General features: G+C 38.1%; 1 protein-coding gene across 2 annotated transcripts in view; it reads right to left on the bottom strand.

Moving 5' to 3' along the window:
• Positions 1-16,948, bottom strand: part of RARS2 (arginyl-tRNA synthetase 2, mitochondrial) — a 74,862-nt gene that overhangs the window by 20,835 nt on the left and 37,079 nt on the right. For both annotated transcript variants that reach the window (XM_080666911.1, XM_080666912.1), the window contains one exon: positions 14,651-14,727. In XM_080666911.1, the coding sequence (XP_080523037.1) occupies positions 14,651-14,727 (77 nt within the window). The remainder of the gene's footprint in view (positions 1-14,650; positions 14,728-16,948) is intronic.

The following is a 16,948-nucleotide window of genomic DNA, read 5'->3' as shown; positions in this document are numbered from 1 at the left end:
AACTCTGGCAGTTCTAGGATTCTGTGTTCACAACACAGTTTATTATTTTCCAGTCTCCAAAATGCAAGGTTAAATATTGACATTATAGCTCAAGTAGTTTTGAAGTTATGCATACGGACTCTAAAGATTTTATTTACAAGTTGTAACTCACTTCCAGAGAGAAACAGGAATAAGTTACCTATCCCCATAATTTTCCCCCCAGAAAACTATTAAAGTAGCATGAAAGTAATAAAAATTGACTAACTACCAAAATAAAAAAAATAATGAGGCCTCTAAACTCTGACAGTAATATCATCAAAATATCATGGCAGGAGCATTTACATAAAAATGCTTTGATTGCTGGAGAATACTTTGGGAGAACCATAATGTGGCTTATACCCATGAGATACTACCACCATAAGGGACAGGGCATTAAACATCTGTCTCAAGGTAAAAATATCTCATCTTTCACAGATGGCTTGTGTTAATTACTGGAATGGCAGAATTGAATGAATACATACCTAACTAAAAGTAAAAACTACCTTAATATAGTTTTCCTCTTTCAAGTATATTGTGTAGGAAAGAGTTAATATAGCAGGTCTGAGACTGAAATCCTTAAAATGTTCTGTTTGCAAGGTTAGCCCCTGACTGACATCTAGGAACTTGGATTTTGGGAATGCTCTCACCAACCTCACTGATAAAAGTGTCTCACTGTGCCTAAACTGTTTGTACAAACACTAAGGTTTATGCTAAACATCTGCTTTCCTCTGGAAGTACCTACATGATCTTCCAAAAGAAATGCTGGACGCAGAGCATCTAATGAGTTTCCCTGGTAGACATTATTTCACACATGCACTGTCATAACTGGTTGCAGAAGGAATTAAGTGCATCCTATGTGACCCTACTAGGAAAGGACCCTCGGAAGCTTGGGCCTGGTTTCCTCCGGACTTCTCCCCAGGGCCTTTTCCCTTCGCAGATTTTGCTTTGCATGCTTTTGCTATAATAAATAATAGCTATGAGTACAATTATATGCTGAGTCCTGTGAATCCTCCTAGTGAATCACCAAACCTGGGAGACCTGACACACATATCATAAAAATTAATTTCCATATGGTCCTATGAATAAGTCCAAATATTATTCAGTTAGAAAACAGAAAAACATGACTTTGGTAAAGTATAGGCAACTGAGAGAGTCAATGTAAGACAGTAAATTGCAAACTTCTTGACTCTTGAATGACCTATCTACAATGACAACTGCTTAATACAGGCATTCCTCAAGATTGCCTACAACTATGAAGAGCAATAAAGCAAAGTGCAATATAATGAGGTATGCCTCTAGTCCAGCCTATAGGAGTAAAGACATATATATGGTTTATGATTCAAAATTAATCTCTCAAACATACGCACACAATTTATAAGCAAACATACACAAAATACCCTCATTTTCAAAACAGGAAATATTTTAGTCTTTTTAAATCTAGGACTCTAAACTCAAATAGCCAAACATTTAAAAATCTAATAAGCATTCAAACTACTAGTAAGAATATTTTTTTTAAAAACTTAACCGAAATCTTTTTCCTTCCTTAAATTTTAAAATAGAAATAATTAAAACAAAACATAAAAACCCTTTCTGCTCGCCCAGCGTGGCTCAGTGGTTGAGTGTCGAACTGTGAACCAGGAGGTCACAGTTCAATTCTTTGTCTGGGCCTGTGCTAGGGTTGAGGGTTCAATCCTCAGTGGGGGGCATGGAGGAGGTGGCCAATCAATGATTCTTTCTCATCATTGGTATTTCTATTTCTTCCTCTCCCTTCCTCAAAACAAAACAAAACAAAAAACAACACAAACAAACAACAAAAAAACTCCACCCTTTCTAATACTTTAAGAATCTTGGCATTTCAGCAATTTGTAGTTATAAACCAAATATTACTGAAAATCAACTGACACTGTCAATAAGAACAATAAAAAACCCGCAACTGGCACCTAACAATCTGCTTATAAAGGCACAATCCTATCTAATAAAAGAGTAATAAGCAAATTAACCATCACTCCACTATACCCACAAGCCACGCCCACCAGCCAATCAGGAGCGAATATGCAAATAAACACAACCAAGATGGCTACAGCCACAGAGAGCAGGAGGGAGGCTTGGATTTCCCTGGCAATGGAGGAAGCCAAGCTTTCTGCCTGCCCTTGCCGGCCCAGGCCTCTGCTTAAGGCTACAAAGTTTCAATTATAGATGATACATAAATCCCCCCAAAAATGGCTGCCGCCACGGAGCAAGCAGAAGACTTGGCTCCGCTCCAGGCTACAAAGTTTCAATTGTAGAAGATAAATAAACCCCAGATACCAGGGCCTCCACTTGGGTTGCCAGGGGGCGTGGCCAGCCTGCAAACCACCACAGGCCCCTCTCCCAGGCCACCTCACGCCCCAAGGGAACCCCCACCCTGATCCGGGACTCCCTTCAGGGCAAACCAGCTAGCCCCCACCCATGCACCAGGCCTCTATCCTATCTAATAAAAGAGTAATATGCAGATTGACCGTAACTCCAACACACAAGATGGCTGCCCCCATGTGGTCAAAGGTCCTGCCACCATGTGGACACAAGATGGCCACCACAAGATGGCCAGCAAGGGAGGGGAGTTGGGAGGGACCAGGCCTGCAAGGGAGGGTAGTTGGGGGCGATCAAGCCTGCAGGGGAGGGCAGTTAGGGGTGACCAAGCCGGCAGAGGAGGGAAGTTGGGGGCAACCAGGCCTGCAGGGAAAGGCAGTTAGGAGGGACCCAGGCCTGCAGGGGAGAGCAGTTGGGGGGGGGGTGGGGGACCAGGCCTGCAGGGGAGGGCAGTTAGGGGCAAACAGGCTGGCAGGGGAGCAGTTAGGCATCAATCAGGCTGGCAGGGGAGTGTTTAGGGGGTGATCAGGCTGGCAGGCAGAAGCGGTTAGGGGCAATCAGGAAGGCAGGCAAATGAGCAGTTGGGATCCAGCAGTCCTGGATTGTGAGAGGGAGCCCAGATTGGAGAGGGTGCAGGCTGGGCTGAGGGCCCCCCCATCCCCTGTGCACGAATTTTGTGCACTGGGCCTCTAGTCCTATATAATAAAGAGCTAATATGCTAATTAGACCGAACAGCAGAACAACCATCCGGACGACCTTCTGGATGAATCTGGGACTACGAGGGCCGAGCCCCTTGCGCAAATTTCATGTATTGGGCCTTTAATATAAACTATAATTAATAACATTCTTCACTGTTTTAGAAAAGAAATACCTTTTCCTTCACAAATAAATTTAATACTGTGTACTGCTGAAAGTGTAGGTTTTAATTTACAACTACTACAAAGTTTTTACCCTTAGAAAGTATGCATTTGAATATAGCTCTCTTTTGAGGCTAGATCTGTTCACAAAGAGAATAAAAAGGAAAATTATTTGGATTTGATACTAAGAAAAAATGGCTTAAGCAGTGTTTTTGAAGATGGAAACAAATATTCATTTAATTACTAGAATACAAAAGCCAGTTGTTTTCCAATTAGGGAATAAACTAAATGTCTGAGACCTCCTTAAAGCAATATTAACCTCCCCTAGCCGGTCTGGCTCAGTGGATAGAGCATCGGCCTGTGGACTGAAGGGTCCCAGGTTTGATTCCGGTCAAACATGCCTGGGTTGTGGGCTCGATCCCCAGTAGGGGACGTGCAGGAGGCAGCCAATCAATGATTCTCATCATTGATGTTTCTCTCTCTCTCTTCCTTTCCCTTCCTCTCTGAAATCAATACTAAAATAAAAATATATATGTTAAAAATATATATATGTATAAAAATCTATACATATAAAAGCCTAAGTCACTGTTACGACTGAATGACCAGACGGGTCGATCAGTCGCTATGACATGCACTGACCACCAGGGGGCAGATGCTCAATGCAGGAGGCTGCCCCCTGGTAGTCATTGCGCTCCCACAGCCAACCTCCTGCGGCCAGCCAACCGCCGTTGTCTACCGCCCCTCCCCCCCCCAATTCATGCACCGGGCCTCTAATATACATGTATGTATCTATAAAGAAATATTAACCTCATCCTTTCATTATTTCTAGATGTTGGGATTTAGATGTTGAGATTGTGAAAAAGCCTATGACATTTATTTATAAATTAATTAAGATAATTACAGTCAGCCCTAACCAGTTTGGCTCAGTGGATAGAGCGTCGGCCTGTGGACTGAAGGGTCCTGGGTTCGATTCCGGTCAAGGGCATGTACCTTGGTTGCGGGCACATCCCTAGTAGGAGGTGTGCAGGAGGCAGCTGATCGATGTTTCTCATCGATGTTTCTAACTCTCTATCCCTCTCCCCTCCTCTCTGTAAAAAATTCAATAAAAAAAAAATTAAAAAAAAAAAAAAGATAATTACAGTCAGCTCTTTGGATGACCTGCACAAATGTAAAGAAATAAGCATGAAAAATAAAGTACCAGATAAAGTCCTCTTGGTCCTTCGTAATCCCTTAAATTTGATTCTAAAATACCATTAACTACATAGGCCCAGTCTATTTCCTTGAGGCAGGACTCTAACCCTATCCCTAGTTACAGTATTTTTGTCTTAAAACTCAGAGTAACTGCTAAGGATGGTTAACATAACGTGGACACTAAAGACCATTTTATCTGCATATTTATTTGCCCTCTATCTTAAAATGGGTTTAATTTTTATCTCATTTTTTAGAAAGGAATGTATAACTAAATCATAATTATAATTCAAACAAGCCGTTAATTTAATTCATGTCTTGGTTGAGACAGATTCCTATGTTAAATAAAATTTTTTGAAAATTCAAACAAATTTATATAATTATAATTTAATATATTAACACATCAAACGAAGTCAAAGCTTGCTAGATAAAAAAAATAATTCACTTAAAGTAATTAAGTCACTAATTGTCAAATTTCTCATTAGTACATTATAGCAGCATAGAAACAACATTTTACCATTCATTAATCTTCTTTTAATATTTAAAATCTTCTAGTTTTATTTCCTGTACATATGTAATAATCTCCATGATATATTACTTCCTTAATCAAGGGTGATAATTATTAACTTATTGAGATCATCATGCATTAGTGCCTAATAAATACAACATTTTTCATGCTGAAAAACCTGGGTTTTTTTGCACATTTCAATGGGGTGGGATAATTACTAAGCTAGTAACATGTACTCTGGCCTTGCTGGGTCTTTCCATCCTCATTCTAAAAACACTTAAGAGTACAATGAGATGATGCTGTAGTGCTGTTCCAGAAGAGCATGAGTTAAGAGAGAAATTCAAGCGGCTTTGGGGAAGATTGCCAAGCGCAATGGTGAAGCAAAGAGGCTTCCCAGAGAGAGGGAAGAATTGTTTAGATTGAAGATGGGATATGGGAAGTCTCCCAGGAATAGCAGAAACTGAGCAGACCCTGGGGTGGCAAGAGGCACTCAGAGAAAAAGGTTCACGGCATCCCTAACACAGAGGCTGGAAGCTCATCACACAAGTAGAGCTGTGTGCCTGCAAAGCATTATGTAGGCTTACTAGGTGTACTGGTTAATAATGTGGATTTTATAATCAAAGAAAACACGATAATTTCAAGAGAAACATCAAAAGTGCTTTATTCAAAGTAATGTCCATCACTAACTACACATTTCTCCATCTTTCAGGTAATTTGTGGATACCGTCCCAATAGAACTTTTCTTGTTTTGAGGCAAACTATTCAGAGACCCAATTTTCCACTTCTTCGTACGTTTTGAAGTGCTGCTCAGGAAGTGCATGTGCCATCAATCGGAACAAGTGGTAATCTGAAGGAGCAAGGTCTGGTGAATACAGCAGGTGGGTAATATTTCCCAGGCAAGCAAGAACTGTTAACGTGTCTTTAACTGGTTTTGAAGTGTGTGATGGTGCGTTATCATGAAGCAAAATTACTTTGTCGTGTCTTCTGGCCCATTCTGGTCGTTTCACGATCAAAGTGTGGTTCAAATTGATTGTTGTCGGTAGCGATCAGTATTAATGGTTTCACCTGGTTTTAGCAGCTCATAATACACACCTTCCTGATCCCACCAAATGCAGAGCATTTGTCTTCTTTCTGAGGTGATTTGGCCTTGCAGTCGATGTTGATGGTTGACGTGGATCAACCCATGATTTTGTGCATTTGGGATTCTCAAAATAAATCCACTTTTTATTGCCAGTCAAAATTCGATGCAAAAGAGACTTTCTTCCGTGCCGTTGAAGCAACATTTTACTGATGACTTTTTGGTTTTCCATGTCTTTCGTTCAGTTGATATGGCACCCATTTTCCTTCCTTTAAAATCTTTCCCATTGCTTGTAAACAATCAGAAATTGTTTGCTGAGCAACATTTAATCTTTCTGCAAGTTGTTTTTGAGTTTGACACGCATCTTCATCCAATAATGCTTGTAATTGTTAGTCTTCAAATTTTTTCGGTTGACGTGGACATTCTTTGTCTTTCACATCAAAATCATCACTTTTAAAGTGTTTAAACCAGTGTTCACAAGTATCTTGAGATGGAGCATGTTCACCATAAGCTTCCCAAAGTATTCAGCAGCACTTTTCTTCAAAATAATGAATTAAAACTTCCCACAAATGCTTTTTTTGGCACGAAATTCGACATTATTAAGCATAAAAATATCTATGACGTTAACACCTTCAGCAAATTTGATATATGAAGTTGTGAAGCTTGCTGTTAATACAACAAAATAGCATACATATCAAATGTCAACATATGAGTAACTCCCTCTATTGAAAAAAATCCGCATATTAACTGGTACAGTAGATCTGGGCATGTCAGTCAAGACCAGTGTGGACTGAGGCCAAGAAGAGGCTTCCATGCCCTTCCTGGGATGTGCATAAGAGTCTAGGTAACTCTGTGTGATTTGGGAGGTGGGAAATCCCTAGCAATGACTTGACTCTCACTACTCTCAAAAGTGATGGTGGGGTTTAGATTTAATTAGACTTACAATATAAGAGCTTTTTCTTGCATAATATTGTTATAACAAATAAAATTTACATCAATCATAACACATTGAAAAAGGTAATGCGACCTAACCAATAAAAAGCTTTTGAATTCATTTCCTTATACAATAAAAATTTCTAACTGCATAAATCATCCTTTATATGTCTAGAATCAATTTAGTCTTGAATTATCTTCTTTACTTAAGTTTGAGGAATTGTTCTGGGACTCAACACCAGAAAAAATATGCTCTCTTGAGGAATAGATACTTTTCCTCCACATATTAAAAAATGAGAGCATCATGAGATCACTCATCAAATTAGCACTCATCAAGTTGGTTTTGATCTTGCCCTATATTTTCACTTACTACTATTTTTTACTTTTATTTTTGCTACTGATACAGGGAAACTTAGGGTCAAATCTCTTATATACTACTAGAGGCCCGATGCACAAAATTCATACACATGTAGGGTCCCTAGGCCTGGCCTGTGATCAGGGCCGATCTTCCCCAGCTGCCGGTAGCCAGCCCACCCACTGCAGCCAGTTGCCCTCTGTGTGTGGGGTACTCGGCAGTGTGATCGGGGCCCCGCTCGCACCGCCTTGGCCTGGCACCACCCGCATCCACTGCCACCCATCCTGGTTCTCTGTTCCCCATCGGGCGATCGAAGCCTGCTGGCCGGGCGGAGGGATTGAGAGGCTGACCGGCAGGCCCCCATTGGGTGATCAGGGCCTGCGGGCTGGGGCAGCTCCTGCATTGAGCATCTGCCCCTGGTGGTCAGTGCGCATCATAGCAACTGGTCGTTCCGCTGTCCAGTCGATTTGCATATTATGCTTTTATATAAAGAGATTTTCCAATTATATATTATCCTCTTTCTGTGTCTTTTTAAAGTGCCCATCACTGTAATTACCTCAAATTCATTTAGAATGGGGCAGGTAAAAAGAAAATATTATGGGGATCATTTTGAACTGACGAAAAAATTTATAAAATAAAAGGCATCCAAATTGGAAAGGAGAAAATAAAACTATCATTATTTTCAGATAACATGATATTGTACATAGAAAACACTAAAGATCCATCAAAAAACTACTAGATTCAATAAATGAATTTGGCAACGTAGCAGAATACAAAATTATGGCATTGATGGCATTTTTATACACCAATAATGAACTCTCAGGAAGAGAAAATGAAAAACAACAACCCCACAATCCCATTTGCAATTGCAGTGTAGTGCTGAGCACAGCTGTCTTCCATTTACAACACAAAAATTACGATACTTAGGAATAAACTTAACCAAGGAGGTAAAAGACTTGTACTCAGAAAACTACAGAATGTTGAAAAAAAAAAGAGATAGAGAAAGATATAAACAAATGGAAGAATACACCATGTTCATGGATTGGTAGAATCAACATCATTAAAATGTCCATACTACCCAAAGCAATCTACAGATTCAATACAATCCCTATTAAAATGCCAATGGCATATTTCACAGATCTAGAACAAATGCTATAAAAATTTATATGGAACCAACAAAGACCCTGAATAGCAGTAGTAATCTTGAGAAAGAAAAACAAAGTTGGAGGAATCATAATACCAGATATCAAGTTATACTACAAAGCCACTAAAAACAGCCTGGTACTAGCACAAGAACAGGCATAAAGATCAATGGAACAGAACAGAGAACCCAGAAATTGACCCAAGCCATTACGCTTAATTAATATTTGAAAAGGAGGCAAGAGCATATAATGGAGTAAAGACAGTCTTGTCAATAAATGGTGCTGGGAAAAATGTACAGGTACATGCAAAATAATGAAACTAGACCACTAACTTATACCATACACAAGAATAAACTCACAATATAAGTTGTGAAACCATAAAAATCTTAGAAGAAGCCATAGTCAGCAAAATCTTGGACAACTCTTGTAGCAATATGTTTACCGATACATCTCCTAGGGCAAAGGAAACTAAGGCTAAAGTAAACAAATTGAACTAAAGCAAAAGAAACCATTAACAAAATGAAAAAGGAGTCCACTGCATGAGAGAACATACTTGCCAATGATACATCTGATAAGGGGTTAATTTCCAAAATATATAAGGAACTCATACAAGTTAACAAAAGGAAGATAAACAATCGAATTAAAAAATGTGCAAAGGACCTAAATAGACACTTCTCCAAAGTGGACAGAGAAAAGGCCAAGAGACATGAAAAAATGCTCAAAGTCACTAAGCATCAGAAAGATATAAATTAAAATGACAATGAGATATCACCTCATATCTGTCAGCATGGCTATCATCAACAAAAGACAAGTATTGGTGAGGATATGAAAAAAAAAAGGGAACTCTAGTACACTGCTGGTGGGAATGCAGACTGGTGCAGCCACTGTGGAAAACACTATGGCGTTCCCTCAAAAAATTAAAAATGAAACTCCCATTTGACCCAGTGATCCACTTCTAGGAATATATCCTAAGAAACCAGAAAACCAATCAGAACATGCATCCCCTATGTTCATACCAGCTCAATTTATAATAGCTAAGATTTGGAAACAGGCCAAGTGCCCATTAGCAGGTGAGCAGATAAAAAATCTGTGGTACATTTATACAATGGAATACAACGCGGCTGTAAAAAAGAAAGAACTCTTATTTCAACAGCATGGATGGACCTGGGAAGTATTATGTTAAATGAAATAAGCCAGTCAGAAAAAGATAAGTATCACATGATCTCACTTGTGGAATCCAATGAACAAAATAAACTGATAAACAAAATAATTTTTTTAAAATAAAAAATATTATCTGTTTTAATATATTTTGTTACCTTTATAATTGCCAGAGCTAGGGTACAGAGCTAATGTGTACTTACTGACATAATTTTTAACTCTTGTGAGAGGCTGCTAGTATTTCAGAGGAATATCTATAGTTATCAAAATCCCTATTAATAAGTAGCATGCAATGAGTCAAATTTTAAATCTTCTGTAGCAAAATAAAGAAAAAGAAAAAAAATGTTATATATATATTCCTAAAGGTACAGTGTTAGATGTTGTCCAGGTCTATTCAAGAAGTTTAAATCTAGGAGGAACCTGAGTAATTTCTTCTAAATATTATCATTGAAACAAAAATAATGACACCTATATACCCATGATATAGATTTAATACTTGTTAACTTTTTATCATAAGAAATTACTTTTCAACATAAACGGAAAGTCTTTTTGTAAGTGTTCCAAAATTTATCACAAATGTTTTCCTTGAATTAACAGTACAAATTCTAAACAGCAAATACATTAGCTTGTTAACTCATCAGCCAATTCACTGGGGAGAAACTATTACGAAACCATTTCCCTATTTTGTTACAACAAATTAGAACAACAAATTAGAAAAAAATAAAAAGTTTCAAATGTTGGCTTACAAAGGTCTAATTTTATGTACAAAACAACCAGATGTCATTGGCAAAGAATGACTACACATACAGAGAAAAACTAATAATGAGCACAAAAATGGAAATGCAGTATATAAATTACCAAAGGTGTTAAATATTTTCATCACAGAAAAGAAATGCTAAAACTATTCTATAATATCATTTCCAACCTGGCTGAAACACTGAAAACTGACCATGGTGCAATTTAAAGGGAGGTAGGACACAAAATATGCTACTGAATGACTTAAGCCAAATTCAGAACAAATATGCCAGAGGTTGAAACTGCCAAAACTAAGTTACTAATTGCATCCCTGCCACAGCAATTTGAGAATGAAAGAAAAAAAAAAAAAGCTATATAAATAATTACAACCGATGGAAATAAATGGCTCAAAAAGGTACTTTATAGTGCCAGTGGGGGCAGGGCAGTGTAGTACATAGTGCACTTGGGAGCCAAATTACCTGTGTTGGAATTCTGGGTCTGGGCCTTGGGTTCTTTATTAGTAAACTGCATAACAAAGTAAGTTAGAATCTGACAAATGGTAATCAGTGTGTCCTACCACAGTTAGCCCTTTCCTGAAGCTATACATCAGAAAGATATATTGCATAACTTAAATGAAAGATAGAGAAAGGGGCAAGGCCAAATTCATTCAAACATTTCCTGCAAGGCATAACATTTGGGGCTGAGGATAAAAGATCAGGAAAACACAGTCCTTCCTCTCGAAGGAAGAGCTTACAACTACAATTTGACAAGGAAAAAACCAGAGGTTAGACCACGGGTCAAGTTTTTTTGTGTGTTTTTCGTTTGTTTGCTTGTTTGTTTTGGGAACAGGATAAAATCATTTTATAATATTTGCTTAAAGCTTTTAAAAAGGGAAAAAATCCATTTATGCTAAAAGTTGTTGAAAGCAATCTACAGTGACAACTGTAATTTTAAAATAAAATCTAGGTCTGCAAGAATTAACACAAAGCTAAAATAACCTGGAAGTTGTCACTTTAGGCTCTGCATTTTCTCTGTCCTGCAAAGGAAGGAGAAAGAGAGCAGTGGGTGCTCGAATGGATTTCTATCTTCTACTACAAACAGCAAGGTGGGTGTATTTGACTTGCACTCTTTTTGTCCATAAGTAATGCTCCCCTACAAGATAAAAGGATACTTAATGAAAGCAAAGCCATTGTTCCTTGAGTTTTTAGTTATTCGTAGGAATACTCCTGCCCCTTTCTTCCTTCTGTGGATCTATTAATTAGTCACCTCTAACACAGACCCGTGATCTCCTTCCTATGAGTCTCAAAAGACGGGAAGCTGTACTAAACTACATAGAAAGAAACACATGTTTAGGTTTCTATGGAGTTTGAGAACAGATTTTACTAATATATTTAAAACATTGCGGCCAACAAAGATTTACTATTTTCAGGATTCAATAAAAATTTTTGTGTGGGGTGGAAGAAAGGTGAGAACAGTTACTCTCCCATGTGAAGCTGTACTCAAAATTCTTTTTTTTTTTTTTTAAGTAATTTTCTTCCAAGAAATATTTGTTTAAGATGAACAACATTTTTTATTTTTTGTTTGTTCGTTAATCCTCACCTGGGGATATGTTTCCATTGATTTTTAAAGAGAGAGAGTGGACGGGAGGAGGAAAGACAGAGAAACAGCAATATGATAAAGACACATGGATTGGTTGCCTCCCGACCTGGGTTGGGCAGGGATCGAACCTGCAACTGAGGTACGTGCCCTTGACCAGAATTGAACCTGAGCCAGACTGGCTAGGACTGTACTCAAGATTCTTAAAAATGTTCTCTGAATGACACAAGGTCTCCAAGGCTGGTATTTTCTGCACCCTGGGTTGTCTCTGTGGGCCTGGATCAAATGACAGGTTCACTAAGCTTGTGGTAAAAAATACTCGCCATTATTCAAAGTTTAATAAAATAACGCAGTAAAAATTTCAGGCATTAATGTGACATTCTTAATTTATAGACAACCATAAAGAATTATTAATTTTTAAAACTCTTGCCTATCAATAAGACTCTTAATGAGAGAGAAAAAAATATTTTGGTTAATATTATATATAAAAATGTAGGCATTTCAAGTGCAGTGTAGGCATTCTCTCAGAAGGAAATTACAAATCTTTAAAGATTTTCAAGAATTAGAATGTGTTTTTGTGAAATTTAACTACAAAACCAGCTGCAGGAGAAAAACCATTTAACAAAAAGAAAATGAGAGAAAGATAAATAGCACATGATCTCACTCATTTGTGGATTATAATGAACAACATAAACTGATGAACAGAAAAGATCCAGAAACTGAGAAGCATTCATCAGATGCTCAAACCTCAGAGAGAAGGTAGGGGAGGGTGGGGGTAAAGGGGAGAGATCAACCAAAGGATTTGTATGCATAACCAATGGACACAGACACCAGGGGGTGAGGGCATGGGGGGTGGGGGGTAATGGAGGGATAAGGACACGTATGTAATACCTTAATCAATAAAAATAAAAAATAAAAAGAAAACCAACAAAATGTTCTCGGTAGTTTTGGCTAGTCTCAACCTTTCTAATGCCGCGACCCTTTAATACAGTTCCTCATGTTGTGGTGACCCCCAATCATAAAATTACTTTCGTTGCTACTTCATAACTGTAATTTTGCTACTGTTATGAATCGTAATGTAAATATCTGTGTTTTGCCAAAACCGGTTTGGCTCAGTGGATAGAGCGTCAGCCTGTGGACTGAAAGGTCCCAGGTTCGATTCCGGTCAAGGGCACGTAACTTGGTTGCGGGCACATCCCCAGTAGGGGGTGTGCAAGAGGCAGCTGATCGATGTTTCTCTCTCATCGATGTTTCTAACTCTCTATCCCTCTTCCTTCCTCTCTGTGAAAAATCAATAAAATATATTTTTTAAATAAATAAATATCTGTGTTTTCCGATGGTCTTAGGCGACCCTGCTAGCGGCTGAGAACACAGATATTTACATTACGATTCATAACAGTAGCAAAATTACAGTTATGAAGTAGCAACAAAAGTAATTTTATGGTTGGGGGTCACCACAACATGAGGAACTGTATTAAAGGGTCGCGGCATTAGAAAGGTTGAGAACCACTGGGCTAGAGCAGTGGTCAGCAAACCGCAGCTCACGAGCCACATACGGCTCTTTGGCTCCTTGAGTGTGGCTCTTCCATAAAATACCACGGCCTGGGCGAGTCTATTTTGAAGAAGTGGCGTTAGAAGTTTAAGTTTAAAAAATTTGGCTCTCAAAGAAATTTCAATCGTTGTACTGTTGATATTTGGCTCTGTTGACTAATGAGTTTGCCGACCACTGGAGAGGAATAAAGCATATTTTGGCACCCACTCTTCCTCACACACAGCACAGGCATAACATCTTTAGTCTGAGCCCGTGGTCCGTCACCAACATGGCTGATGGTGTATCTGTATTTCTTCTTGTGAGGCCCAGAAATAGCAGAGATAACAACTGAGACAATGAAAGGAAACACATCCTTGGAGATTAATTGGACAGGAAGAGTTTTATTAATGAACTCTAGGGATGAACTGACGACAGAGAAATGAAGGCACTAAATGAAGTAGAATAGAAAAAATTTCACATTGGGCAAGAGCCAGGAAAAGGAGCTGAAAGAAATGAAAAAAAGGCCATATAAAGTTAGAGAGAAACACACCTCCTTTCTTCCACACCAGAAGAAGAGCAAAAAGAGTATAATCTCATGTTTTTTCAAGTCTAAATAAATTATAGTTACTACCATGAACAAAGCTACAGTACCTGGCTGGCGTGGCTCAGTGGTTGAGCATCGACCTATGAACCAGGAGGTCACAGTTGGATTCCCAGTCAGGGCACATGCCGGGGTTGCGGGCTCAGTCCCCATTGTGGGGTTTGCAGGAGGCAGCCAATCAATGATTCTTTCTCAGCATTGATGTTTCTATCTATCTCTCGCTCTCCCTTCCTCTCTGAAATCAATAAAAATATATTTAAAAAAATAAAAAAGGAAGCTGAAGTATATAACAACTGACAAAAATTCAGAAATTTCTCTCTGTATTATTAAATTTTTATCCTATGTGTTTATTCTAAGAAGATTTGATACCTAGAGAACTAGTGTCCCAAATCAACTAAAATAGTAATAAAAGAACTCTTGGATTTGAAAATTAAAATAACTCCCTAGTAAAATAAAAGCAACATTTTCAATTTTGTGGTTCCTTGTTTTAAGGAACATTTGTTAAAACCTCTGGGTTAAAAATGTGTTACCAAGCTGCATTGCACTCTGAAAAAAAAAAAAAAATTGAAATATTTTCTAATACTGTTTATTGACAACTTACTTCAAAAAGATGCTGCAAAGGATTGGACTGGAGCTTTTCTTCATAGCCAAACAGTTGGAAGCCAGTTCCCAGAAGACCTACCACAATAATCCATAAATGAAAACATTATAAAATGGAACAGTAGAGATCAGTCATGGCAGGGAACAGGTATAGTTCTACAAAAAAATCAATCTCTCATAATTATGTATCTTAGGATATTGCAAAACACATGCTATCACCTTCTGCTACCCCATAAACCGACACCAGTCAAATTCAATATATTGAATCACAAATTCAATATATTGAGTTACTGAAATTAACTTCACAGAAACCAATAGACTATGAGCTCATCAAAGGCAGAGGTAAAAGTAATTTATCTTTGTACTAACAAGTGGTCAACACCTCCCTAGCAAACATAAAAGAAGCATTTGTTGAGCAGCTAACTCTGGGGAAAACATCATGATGCTGGACACTGGGCACTCAAAATTTGTGAAAACAAACTGATGGCAAGTGATTTCAAAACTTTCTTTTTAAACTTGTAGCTGTTAAAATAAAGGTAGGAATTATCTGGATATTATAATATCACTTCTTACACAAATAATTAATAATAAAAACAATAAAAGATAAAACTCAAAACACCCCTGGTTACTTCCCTCTAACCAAGCAACAAAATTCTTTTATCTGGCCGTATTTTTGCCATTTGACAATAATTTTTTGGGGGGGTAATCTTTGGTGGGAAGTTCAGCATTCAGTGACAGTATTAGTTTAAACATTTTTTTAAAATAGTAATTAAAGTTTATAAACCAGCAATGAAAATGCCCAGTATGGACTGTGAATATTTATACTCCTAAAATATTTTGCTAAAAGATGATCACAATTTCAGTTTGAAAGGATATCTGCAGCCTGGGGTCAACAGCAATAAAAAGTAGTTTAATTATTTAAAAAAACATCTGTTTCTACAATTGTATCAATTACCAAGCTTCAGCTCTAAAGGAGCTACTGCTACAGGGCTTTGCTAATTGGGGTACATTTTTCTACATAGGCTCAACAGAAAGTGGGATGCTACTGACACATTATATATACAATACTTTGGAGCTTAGACAGGTACCAGAAGGATGATTAAATATGTACCAGCTCTATTCACTTTCAAGCAAAAGCAAATATGATTGTGATTCAAGGTCTTGGGAGTAAGCAGGATGTGGAAAGATGCACAGTGTTCTAAAAAACAGAAATAGGAAAAGAAAAGGCCAATTCCATTTAACATTTCACCTAATATATTTTCAAAACCTCTGTGCCTAGGAATGCCTGCCAACTTTCAATAGGGGATAGCTGAAACAACCAAAATTAAAACTCTTCAACAATGACGGTTATAATGGAAATGTTAACAGGTCATTAACCACTGTAGTCCTTCAGAGAAAAACAACTACAATAAAATCCTGCAGCTAAAATTCCATGAATATCATCAACACATATTTGCTAATGCCTGTGAAATGCCTAAATCAGTCAAACTAACATAAGGTAGACACCATCTATTAAGTCTGACTATTGAGCCTAGAGCCTAAACCTCTGCCAGCTGTTGTGAACTACAGATAGATTTTTAAAATGCAGGGCATGTTTTCTGATTCCTCCACAGTGAATACAAGGGCACTAATAACAGGTTCAAATTTATCCACTGTAAGGTCTACAAAAGATTTTTATTAACTGAAAGTATAATACTCACAAGAGAAGGTCCTGATAAGTCTGTCTTTTGAAAGCTTTGATTTCATTTCACTAGATATGGAACATACTATTATCAGTGAACTTTAGAACCAGCAGTGTACACTGCACTTTAAAGAAACTTTAAAATATTACCTAGCCTTTCTCTTGGATTGGGATTGTAAAATACTTTCCAGGACAGTCATTCATCATTCTGAGTGCCTCTTATGTGCCAGGCACTATGGATACAAAAATAATTAAGACATACTTCATGCCCTCAAAAAAAAAATATTTGTTGGAAGCTGCCCATTGCCTTCACTAGCAGAGAGAGGTGGACAAGGAGTCCAGAAGGCCGGTTAACCTTGAAGGCTCTGGCAAAGGTCAGAGCCAAGCACCCACTGTCTAGTTGAAACAAAGGGAGCTGAAGCAACTTCCACCTTTTAGTCTTATGTAAATCCTTGCTGATGGGCTATCATTGGAATTGCCTGCCTAAGGGCTATGGGTGTATCCCAAAACCTGAATAAAAGGGATCGCCAGGCCAGAGCAAAGCAGAGTCCTTCCTCTTGAACTGGGCTCCCGCCTGGCCCCCAATATTTCCAAATTAATATTTTCTAGTCTCTTTCA

The sequence above is a fragment of the Plecotus auritus genome (assembly GCF_963455305.1).
Source record: "Plecotus auritus genome assembly, chromosome: 4".
NCBI classification, from domain to species: domain Eukaryota; kingdom Metazoa; phylum Chordata; class Mammalia; order Chiroptera; family Vespertilionidae; genus Plecotus; species Plecotus auritus.
This window is presented reverse-complemented; position numbering and strand designations above follow the sequence as displayed.